This window comes from Helobdella robusta (genome assembly GCF_000326865.2).
Source record: "Helobdella robusta unplaced genomic scaffold HELROscaffold_75, whole genome shotgun sequence".
In the NCBI taxonomy this organism is placed as follows: Eukaryota; Metazoa; Annelida; class Clitellata; order Rhynchobdellida; family Glossiphoniidae; genus Helobdella; species Helobdella robusta.
The window spans coordinates 460214-472761 of NW_008705426.1; the positions used below are offsets into that span (position 1 = coordinate 460214).

At 35.8% G+C, this 12548-nt stretch overlaps 1 protein-coding gene across 1 annotated transcript; it reads left to right on the forward strand.

The window, feature by feature from the left end:
• Positions 1 to 50: 50 nt before the first annotated feature.
• On the forward strand, positions 51 to 3506 carry HELRODRAFT_89874 (hypothetical protein; the record flags this gene model as incomplete). The annotated part of the gene is made up of 15 exons (XM_009031489.1): positions 51 to 135; positions 232 to 361; positions 488 to 629; positions 788 to 850; positions 920 to 1021; positions 1130 to 1170; positions 1299 to 1413; positions 1492 to 1556; positions 1653 to 1782; positions 2041 to 2232; positions 2321 to 2433; positions 2535 to 2639; positions 2797 to 2900; positions 3056 to 3134; positions 3233 to 3506. The coding sequence occupies 15 exons, from the start codon at positions 51 to 53 to the stop codon at positions 3504 to 3506; spliced, it is 1740 nt and encodes a 579-aa protein (XP_009029737.1).
• Between the last annotated feature and the right edge of the window lie 9042 nt (positions 3507 to 12548).

Sequence of the window (12548 nt, forward strand, 5' to 3'; positions counted from 1 at the left end):
CAATCGGCTAGCGAATAGTGATAAAAATGGCGACAAAAACTTCCACGAGAATGTCAGCGGAATTGCAGGCAACCTGTGCTTCTCTGGGCTACTCTGATGAAGATGGTCACTATCAAAGAGAACCGGACTGTCTCGGTAAGTTTGATTAAACCTTATTTAATAATTATTCAAAGATCTGATTATTAAATGATACCCAATTAAATTAATTATCCCCACTCATTCCTCACCCAGAATCAATAAAAGATCTAATTCGTTTTTTGAAGCGTGACGATGAGACATGCAGTATCAGACGACAACTTGGTTCGGCGGCCATCTTGCAGAATGATCTGATACCAATCCTGAAACTAATTGGTTCCAACTTGTCAGAAATAAAGCAACAATTAGAAGAAAGCTCATCTCACTTCAGCGAATTAGGAGATGATGGGGAAGTCAGAACTCAAAAAAGGAAATTTGAACGACGTATTAAACACCAGATGGAGGAAGAAAGAGTATTTCTGGAAACTGTTTTGAGACTCTTGGTTAACCTTACACAGCCTGCCTGCCTCTGTTTTAGGGAACAAATTCCTGACGATAAACTAGCTAGGCAGAATTTACTAGAAGTCGAATCATACCTACTCGACTATAAAGAAGTCTGTTCTTTATCTACATCATATAAAAATTAAATTTCTCATTTTAAAGATTTGAATTTAGAAAAGTTAGGCAAACATTTCTGTTAAACCTCCATTTCTGTTATTACTAACAAATTTTAATTTAGAATAAAATAACATTTTATTTCTAACTCTTTCAGTCATTTGTCGATGAGGTCCTATTCTCTATCCTATCAACTGAACTAGGAAATCTGCTGCAAAAGGTTATGCCCAAAATAATTATAATAATAAATTATGACAATAATAATAATAATAATTATTATTATTATAAGGAATGGAGTGATCGTGAGGAGGAGGACAGGATGTTGATAGAAAGAATCGTGCTGCTCGTTCGAAACGTTTTGCTCATTCCTACAGACCTGGAAAAAGAACAGGTTATGATGATGATGTTGCTGGTTATAGTAATGATAATGGTAGTTATGATGGTGGTGATTATAGTAATGATAATGATAGTTATGATGATGATGATATATTTTTCACAGCGTACTGATGATGATGCCAGCATTCATGATCAAATTCTATGGTAGGTACCCAGAATTCTTTAATTTTAAATTTTATTTAATGAATATTTATAGTGAATAAACTAATAATTATGCAAATGATGAATATATTATGTTAATTAGCATGTCACACTCGCTTTTTCACATTTAGGTCTCTGCACTCTGGTGGCTTCATTGATTTGTTGCTATATATAGCCAGCTCTGATGATGAGAGGGCATTAGCACTCCATGTGCTTGAGATCACCTCATTAATATTCATGGAGCAGGTTAGCTAGGGCCTAATTGGTTGTCTCTTAATTGGATCTTAAATTTATAATTAAGTTTAATTTTTTAATTTTTAAAAGACACCAGATCAACTGGCTTCATGTGGAACCTCTAGACCTGCCGATGATAAGGCCAAAGATACTAAGTAACGTAATTTACCAAACATTTTTGTATTAACTACAACAACAATAATAATAAATAATAATAAAAATAATAAAAAAAATAATAACCTACCTCTCAGAGAGCTTGAACTGATGCTGGACAAAGAGCGTCACAGCAGACGAGCGTCCATCTTGAAATGTGGCTCCCGCCATTCCAGATTTGGTGGAACGTTCCAGATGAAAGATTTCAAGTCGATTTCCGACAGGGATGTACTCATACACAGGACTCCCACTCTGACGTTGAAGGCTATAAATAAATCAGGAGCTAAAAATAGATCCGGAAGAGATTTAAATAGGTCTCAAGATTCTATAAATAGGTCAAAGTCTAAAGCCAGAAATGAATATAATGATGAGGAAGAGGATGATGGCGGGGCAGTCGAAGGCGATGATGATGATGACGTCATTAATAATAGTAATAATAACATTGCAAATGAAGAGAATGATAACACGATTAGTGGTGACCGAGAGTTCATTTTCGAGGGAGTTTTCAAGATGAATTTGAGTAAAGGAAAAGTAGGTCGACGAAAGGCTAAAAATAGACGACCAATAGCAGAAGCGGAAGTAGTAAGGAGGTCAACTTTTGTTGTGAGGTCAATGCTGAAGGAATTTTGCGTGCAGTTTCTTGAGAACTGCTACAACCCTCTGATGAGGGTTGTCAAGGTGAGTTACTAATGATGGTTGTGATGGTGCTGTTGGTTGTGATAACGACGATGATGATGATGTCGATGATGATTATCATCACTATCAGGACGCCCTGATAAGGTCAAAGGCCCAAGAAAATGACGAGTCTTATTATTTCAAGGTCATGACCTTTATAATGCATTTCAACAGGAAGTTTGAATTCAAGTCTGCCCTAGTTGGGTTAGCTAGTTATGATGACGACGACGACGATGATGCTGCTGCTGATAATGATGATGATGAGTAACAATTAATAATGGTGTTAATTTCATTTAAAATTCAAGTGAGACCTTGTCCATAACCACCTTCCACTATGTAACGACACAACTGATCAAGTACCATGAGCTGGTCCTCTCTGATAAAAAAGATGCAATCATTTGGTCTAAAAGGTATGCCAGCTTGTATGTATGTGTGTGCATGCGTGTGTGTGTTTGTGTGTGTGTATGTGTTTTTAGGTGTTTGCGTATGTATCAGTCTTATTATATTATGCACCCATTTCAAAGTCTTCTTTTTTGCATAATTTATTCAAACTTTTGAACCAATAAGGATGCACCTGGCGCTCAGGGCCTACAACGAATTGCTACAGTGCATAATGAAGATGGACCAATCAGATGAGAGCTCAGTTAGGGAAAGTTCAAGGGTCATTAAAAGTATGAATACTAATTAGGAAATATTTGCCTTTAATTTTAATTTATAGAATTTGATATATGTAAACGCTTTCATTTTAATTGATTTGGCTGGCTAAGTAGATTGATTGATTGACTGATTGATTGATTGACTGATTGATTGATTGACTGATTGGCAGGTAACATATTCTACACAATGGAGTATAGAGATTTATTCCTGTTACTGTTGAAGAAATATGACGTCACCAAACAGTCAAGGTCACTAGAATTATTTTCATCATCGTCGTCATCGCCACCATTATTATTATTGTTATTATTATTATTATTATTATTGTTATTATCATCGCCATCTGCAGACAATTCCTGCAAGATCTGTTGGAGGCGAATCACGTGTTCGTCCGAATGCTCGAGTTGACCTGCCGGGCAGACCGTCACCTCGTCATCCAGAGGAAGAAGAGGAGGATCAGAAGGAGAAGGAGGAAGAAGAAGAAGGAGACGACGATGGTGGAAAAGGATGAAGGTGACAATGATTATCAGCATCATCATCATTATTATTATCATTATCACATCGTCGCCCCAAGCAGAGCCAGCAAAGTCGACGGCAGAGCAAGCTTGGGATGCCATAAGTAGCAAGCTGTCAGCCATCCTACAAGAAAGAGATGATGACGATGGCGGTAGTCATAGTAATGATGCCGCCAATGATGATGATGATGATGATGATGGTGGTGGTAGTTATGACGTCAGACCTTTCGATGCTGCATCCCATGTTGATGTGGAAAAGCAGAGGTTGGTTGGTTGTTTGGTTGGTTGGTTGGTTGGTTGGTTAGTTGGTTGGTTGGTTAGTTGGTTGGTTGGTTGATTGGTTGGTTGATTGGTTGGTTGGTTGATTGATTGACTTTTTCTCTATTACAGAGTAGACGCTGTGTACAGAGTCCAGGATTTCCTGAGAGCCAACAAGCCAAAACTTGCTTTGAAGCTTTTCAGAGCAGCTAGGTCGGGGTGTATTTCTAAAGCAATCAATCAGTCAATCATTCACTCAATCATTCACTCAATCATTCGGTCAAACAATCAGTGAATGTATCACTCATCCATTCATTCATTCAGTCAGTTTTATCAATCTTACTATCTATCTACATATCTGGTTTTTTTTCAATCACTCTATTCATTCGTTCATTTTTCTGTCTATCAATCAATCAACCAATCAATCAACCAATCAATCAACCAATCAATCAACCAATCAATCAACCAATCAATGAAGAGAGGTGTGGCCAGATAGGATTGAGTTTGGCACTCCTGACCTGTCCCCAGAGGACGAATTCATGGCTCTCAGAGAAATTTGTTTCACTAATTTGCCTGGTGGGCGCTGTTCTCATACTTCACCTAACACACTTGCTGCATTATTTATTATTATTATTCCTATTATTTATTACTATTATTGTTTATTAGTATTATTTATTATCATAATTTAAAAAAAAAACTAGAGAAAGCATTAAATTCAAAATTAAATTTCATCAGAAAATGTCAGAAATTTGCCAGCCGTTATGGGTAAGTTACGTAATGTAGTTGTAGAAATAGTAATAGTGGTAGTAGTAGTAGTAGTAGTAGTAGTGGTTGTAGTAGCAGTAGTGGTAGTAGTAGTTTATTTAAAATTATCTATAAATCCTCGTTTTCTAGGTAGCATTTATACGCTACTCAAAAAATAACATCTCTCTCATTGAAATTATAAAAATTCAAAAGTCGGTGCTGATGATGATGGTGATGGTGATGATGACGATCAGAGTAGCGGTGATGATGACGATGATGAGAGAGGTGATGGTAGTTATGATACGGTCGAACAGGCGTTTTCATTCGCAGAGTTTATAAGCAGGTTGGTGTTTTTTTTTGTAATGTTTGTGGGTGGTTTATTTATTTTACTTATCCATCCATTAATTTTTCGCTCGTTCTTTCATTCATTCTTTAATTCATTCTTCAATTCATTCATTCGTTCGTATGTTTGTCGGCTCAGTGGCATTCGGATTTCTAGATTTCACTCGTTTATCGTGCATTCATTCATTTATCATTCATTCAGTCATTCATTCACTCAGTCAGTCATTCATTCACTCATTCATTCATTCAGATATGCTAGTCCTTTAGTTGTTAAGACCTGCATCACCTTTTTGGAGAGCTTTAAAACCATGTCTCAATCCTCGATTCATTACGCCGTCAAACTCCTGCATAGGATCGGTTTTGGTAGTAGTTGTGGCGGCGCTGATGGTGGTGGTAGTGGTGGTAACGGAGGGGGTGGGGGTTTGGTCGCCCTACTTTTCCAGGCTTCCATTTTTAGTATCTTTAGAGATCTGCTGAATGACTATACGCTTTCCTCTTCTAAGCAGTTCTCGGTTGGTGGCTGGCCGTTGTTGTCGTGGTGTGCGTGTGTGTTTTTTTAAAGTATTTGGTATTATCAAAAAGTTATCACCATCATCTTCATCATTTCGTCATCTCCTTACTGGCCTTACCTCTCAGCGTCGTCTTCACGAGGTATATCTCACTTATCATCATTCTTATCGACATCATTCTAACCAGCATCATCGTTTTCATCATCATCATCATCGTCGTCATCATCATCGTCGTCATCATCTCCAACAACACCATCATCATCAGGAATTAAAATCCTTCGCAATCCACGTGGTGAGGAGGTTCGCCGAGCACCTATCGAAGAATAATAAGATAATCGTTGAGTTATTCTTCTACAAAAGTGTCAAGGATGCTATGGAGCTGACGGAAGGACTCGGTGGAGAAGTTGCTGGGTTATTCATTCATTTTCTTTATTCCTTCATTCACTCACTTATTCTCTCACTCACTCATTCACCCATTCATTCATTCATTCGTTCATTCACTCACTTATTCTCTCACTCACTCATTCATTCATTCGTTCATTCACTCACTTATTCTCTCACTCACTCATTCATTCATTCGTTCATTCACTCACTTATTCTCTCACTCACTCATTCACCCATTCATTCATTCATTCACTCTAACAGCAATTTTGTCAGCTTGAGATCGCAGCATCAGCACGCGAGCAGCTTATGGTCCGACGAAGGCAACGAGGAGTTGAAGGTCCTGTTCGAAGAAATTAAATTTGAAATAGAACAGCAACAGCAGCTGCAACGACAGCAGCTGCAACAGCAACGACAGCAGCTGCGACAGCAACGACAGCAGCTGAAACGACGACAACAACAGCAATTCGACAAACAAGAAGCTGCTGTTGTAGAGAAGAAAATGAATGCCATTGTTGATGATGGTGATGGCAGTGGACATAATAATAATAATAATAATAATAATAATAATAATAATAATAATAATAATAATGGTGGTGGTGATGGTGGTGATGGTGGTGGTGGTGATGATAAAAGAAGGGGAAAAATTACAAAAAGAATTATTAATGATGATGATGATGATGATAGTAATTTTAATGGTGATGATGGTAATGATGGTGGTGATAATAATTATAATAATAATAATAAAATGAAGCGTAAAAACGTACTTGACTCTGATAGCGATGATGATGATAATGATATTAATAAGGTTGATAACAATAATAATAATAATAACAATAATAATAATAATGATGGTGAGGGTGGTGACGGTGTCGGGAGTGGAAAACGTGAGACCACTGATGACAACCGAAAGAATGAACTCGATGACGATAATGCAAACTACAATTACAGCAACGATGATAATATGAATGATGACGACGAAGATGATGCTGACAACAGCAGCGGCCATATCGCTGCAGCGGCTGCTGTGGCTGCGAAGCCAAAAATAGACATAGTAGACATGATAATGTTGAGATTGTCGGATAGGACGAAAACTAGGAGGCAAATCTTGAGACAGTTGGTACATTTAGATCTCATATCTGGTGCTACTGAGGCCAAGAAGATTAGCAGGTTCATTCATTCATTCATCCATTTATTCATCCATTTATTCATTCACTCCTAACCTTAAACCCAAATCATCAGCCATTCAAATCTAAAGTATTTCATTCCCCCTTTTTCTTCAGAGGTCACAGAAGTCATAAAGGTTCGGAAAGGTCAAAGTTCAACGAGGGAACGAGCATTAACAACGAGAGTTCAAGGTCGTCAAGAAGGGGATGGACTGACGGAGAGATGGAGGAGTTGAAAAGAAATGTTGCCCTTCATCTCGAATGCCAAGGTCGAATTTTTTTTGTATTTTTATGTTAATTAATATTATTTTTATGATAATTATAATTGTTATGAATAATTATTTATAAGAGCTAGTTTTATGATTGGCAGACCCACTAGGCGAGATCATGCAGTGCTACAAGGATATGGGTGGGGCTAAAAGTAGAGGAGCGGTCAGGAAAAAAATTCTCGAGCTGCGATTGGTCGAGGACGCTAGCCAATTGAAAAAGAAAAAGAAAGAGAGAGGAAGTAAAAAGAAGGGTAGGGGAACTGTGACGTCATCTGCAGGGAAGATGGGATTGGAAGGTCAGTTGGATGGATGGATTGATTGATTCGTTGATTGATGGATAATTTAAAAAATTGAATGATCTAATGAGTGAGTGAAAGAAAGAAAGATGTACAAATATATGAAGGAATTAATAAACGAATGATTAAACTCTGACCAGAAAATATCATGGAGCATGATTTCGGCAGGTCGTCATCATCATCCTCTTCAGAAAGTGAAAACAACAACGATGACGACGACGACGATGATGAAAGATTTCATATGAGTACAGAATCTGAATCAGACGATGATGATAAAGATGACGATTGCAGGAAGCTTAATCTTAACAAGATCAAGCGTTTAAAGTTGAAGGCTGAAAAAGAAGGTTATAGATTATTATTATTATTATTTTTATTATATTAGAATATTAATATATATATATATATTTATATATTTATTTATTTATTTATTTATTTGTAAAGGTCTTTTATTGGCTATCAACTGGTTGTCAACCAAGCTCATGTCAGTAGCTAGTGATAGAGATTTTGAAGGTGATTATTATAGTAATAATTATTATAAATTAATAATAATAATATTATAACATTAATAATTACGTATTAATATCATAATAACGTTACAGCGTAATTTCAATTACTATTTATAACCTTTTCCAAATTTCAACCAATCAGTTGATGACTTAGCCATACCACTGGTACCAATCATAGAACAGCACGATATTGCTCTAGCCAATAGGAGATTTAGGTCATTACTGAAGGGGTGTGGCCTTAAAGAACCGTCCAATAAACAAGTTGTCTTTTGTTTTATGATTAAATTTTTATGGACTGAGAAAGAAATATCTTAATATAGATGGCAACTAAACATTAGGAGAATGATAATATTTTCATTATTACGAAATATTATAGTTATAATCATAATTATATTTATTATTCTAATCTATTTTTGACCAAGGAAAGGTATTGGAGAATTCCTAATTGGTTGACAGCCAATCAACTACGATCAGCTGTTGACGTATTAAATAAACAAGAAGCCCTGGAAAAACCAGCTGCTACTAAAAATAGCCTTGAAGCTGGCCAATCAGAAGAAGGAAGCAGCGATAGCAACGTTTTCAAGGTTAAGAAGAAGGTCAACGAAACGTTAGTTGAGTTGGCTCGGAAGAGAAAAATGGGATTGAGTGAGAGGAAGAATAAAAGAAGAGCTGTAAGGTTGGTTGAGTTGATTGATTGATTCATTCATTCATTTTTTCAATCATTTATTCTTCTGTACGTTCACTCATTCATTTATTCATTCTGTTGGGATGATTTTTTTTAATTTAAAATTTTTTTTATTGCTTCAGCCTTGGTGACGATAACGAGGGAGGTATGAATGTTAGCAACAACAATATCAACAACAACATTAACAACAACAGCCACAATAATAACGGTGGCGACGGAAGCGGCGATGATAGCGACATCTCTGTAAGCAAATTTTACCAGGCAAGGTCCAATAAGGATAAAACCAATGACAACAACGATGATGACGATGGGGATGATGGCGCAAAACCTCAAAAATCGAAGAAGAGAAAAAGACAAAATGATGATGACGATGATAATGATGATAATAATAATAAAAAAAATAATAATAATCAATCTGATGCGATTGAAACCGACGACGACGACGATGATGATGGTGGTGGTCGTAAAATCAAGATGCCAGCAAATAAAAGAAAATTTATAATTGAGAGTGATGAAGATTGATGATTGATTGATGATTGGTTGGTTGGTTGATTGATTAAACGAATGAATGAATAAACGAACGAATGAATGAGTGGTTGTTTGGTTCGTTTATTTTTGAGTGAAACTTAATTCTTGACATCTTTTCGCCAAGCTCTTCGAATGTTGTAAAAAATTTTCATCCATAGATCGGCTATGGAGTGTTAAAAATGACATTTCATACTCCTACTAGCTAAAAAATTTATTAGGAATTAATTTATTTATCCTTCTTGTTACTTTTGGTTTAAATTTGAAAACTCGACGTCACACTTATCAAACAAAAACTTTTATTATTAATATTAAATAATAATAATAATATAGATATATATAGCAGACGTTGTATAATAATAATTTTTAAGGGCTAAAATTCCATGAAAACGGTCAATCTTGTAACCCCTCAGAATCGTCTTGACAATTATAGTACATAATTGTAAAATAATTTATATATTTCACAAAATTATAATTAAATTATTGAACAATTCACGTATTAGGTTTTTGGTTAGTTTTTGTAATGTCTGCAGCTGTGATAATGTTGATAATTTTGCTCAAGTTTTTGGCAACTCGCTCGGAGGAAGGTACGTTGTGTTTGGTTGGTTATATTATAAAGTTATTTTATTATTATTGTGTGTGTGTAATTTTGATGATGATTTTTAGATCAAATTCTATTTTTATAACAGAAAAATTTTTTCCAATTATCAAACGCAGTTGAAATATTTGAAGGCTAGTTGTTCAGTTCCTTCATGCAGTCATTCACTCGTTCATTCATCTACTCATGCATTCATTCATCGACTCACTCTTTCGTTCAATCGTTCATTCACTTTCTTCATTCCCTCAGACCTGATTATAACGGGCGACGAAGAGATAGTAGCTGTCTATTACAACGGTTCTAAAGTTCCTGATGCGAAGTTACCAAACAGAAAGATATGGAATAAGGTTGACAGAATAGGTAGGTACTCAGCGCCATTTGATATTCTATCCATAACTATAATATAATTTTATTCATAATTACATAATATTATGTTTTTCATAATTATTATATAATAAGGTGGTACAATTTTTGTATCGAGGTATTCCAAAATACACGCCAGCGATAGCTGTGCATTTGATGAACTCTGAAAATGAGGCAAGTATGCTTGGGCAGATGTTGATTGTGTTACTGACTGTATACATATACCCGCTCATAAATTCATTCATTCAATCACTCGTCCATTCATTCATTCAATCACTCGTCCATTCATTTATTCATTCATTCAATCACTCGTCCATTCATTTATTCATTCATTCAATCACTCGTCCATTCACTTATTCATTCACTCATACATTTATTGAATCACAAGGGCAGTATAAAGAATTTTTTGAGACGAAGGGGTATGCTGGCTTACTCCAAAAGTGGGCTTTTCAATACTGACACGTACAGGTCTTCTCGATAGTTCTGATGCTGATGATAGTGATGTTGATAATGATGATAATGATAATGTTTTTGGAGTTTTTGTTGACGGCGATGATGATTAAGATGACGTCGATGATTTTATTATTGAAAAATTAAAGGTGGAAGTGCGTGCAGTCAGTCAGTTCCGCCAGGTGGCATACGGATCACGTGACGAAACACTGGCCCCACCCCTTTGGTGTCAGTCAAAATATTAGAACACTCAACAAGAAACATAACAGGTTTGTCCGATGCTGATCGTTGATTGGCCAGTCGTTTGCCATCCTCGAATCTAATTGGCTGACTCGTTTCTATCCCTGATAGTTGAATTCCTATCGCTGATTTTGATTGGATGGTTTCTGTATATCGTTAAATTTTATTAGTTGTGAAAGTTGTTTTTTTTCTAATTTGTTGGTAGATTGATTGATAATTCGTTTTTGATTGATAGTTTTAACCTTTGAGTCTGTTCGAAAGAATGACTGGATGAATGAATGTTTAAATAAATTAATAAATAAATAAAATTGACACCAGATGGCCAACAAAGGTGGAAGAGATTGGCCAGCAATCTTGGTGGGTCTGGCCCAGTGACTCCAAGTCCAATCAGGTTAAAGAGCCAAGTACTGCATACTGCAGACTGAATTTAGGTAGCTAATGATGATGATGATGGTGGTGGTGGTGATGGTTGTGATAATGATGATGGTGGTGATGGTTGTGAGGATGATGACGACGACGATGATGATGATGTTGTAATGATTCAAATTTATATTTTTACCTTCAGAAAGAATCGACTACCGTAAGTATTCAAAATTGATGATGTCATTGGTGACGTCATTGGTGATTTAACTCTAACTGATTATGCAACTGACGCTGATGATGTTAATTGCTATAAATAATTCTACATTAAATTTATTATAACATTCTCAATCAATCAAGTTTAGTTATTAATATTTACCGACCAATTACAATCGATTTACGAAAAAGCTCATTCATTCTTTCTAATCCTTTCTAACCAATCACATTCGATCAACCATTAAAAATGACAAATCAAAAAACTCGCCAACCAACCACATTAATTCTCCAAAAACAATAACCAATTAAGTACCACCTGTGGACACTTCGGTTCTTGGCCTCAGTCCGCCGGCTTTCGTTTCGGTTGTCTTGGGAGCGCTGAGTTTCTTGTTCTTAGTGCTGTACGCGATTTCTAGGCTGATTTGGACAAGTTAGTTTGTACATTGGTTGATTGATGATTGGGTGATTGATTGGATGATTGAATGTCAGATTTATTAGTTAATTGATTGATCGATTGGTTGGTATTAACTTCTGATTGTCAGTTTTCTAACAAGCAATTTAGACAATCAAACTGAATGTACGCTCCCTACAATAAAAAAGTTGCTGTTATAATGGTTCAATACAATACATAATAGCAGTCGCAATCGTCACTCTATATATCATATGTGATAACATTAATAATAATAATAATAATGTCATTTTATATAGCGCCATGGCAAGCGACTGAGTCGCATTATCATTATTATAACAAGTACACGGTGCATAAATGCACGTGAGTCAAAGCATCACACACTTTTGCGTGTGATAGGCGGGGATCTTTTTGCATTCGAACCCGGACACTGCCAGGCACCTTAGCCATTACACCATCGCGCCGCCCAATAATAACAACAATAATAATAACAACAACAGTAATAATAACAACAATAATAATAATAACGATAACAGATCAAACGGACAAGTCCAAATCGTCGATACCCAAATCCAGTATTTCTAGCGTGGATCCCTTCTAACAACAACAATAATAACAATAATAATAATACATCAATTATAATGGCAATAACGTTATTATTATTGTTATTGATTTATTTCGGTTTTTATCTTTAGTGGTGGCAAGGCAATGGTCTCACCTGGTAAATTGTTTTTTTACATAAATTTTTTTTACATAATTTTTTTTATGTACATGTGTACAATACTAATTACACTATAAGTATGTATGCGCCATATATGTATATATATAATATA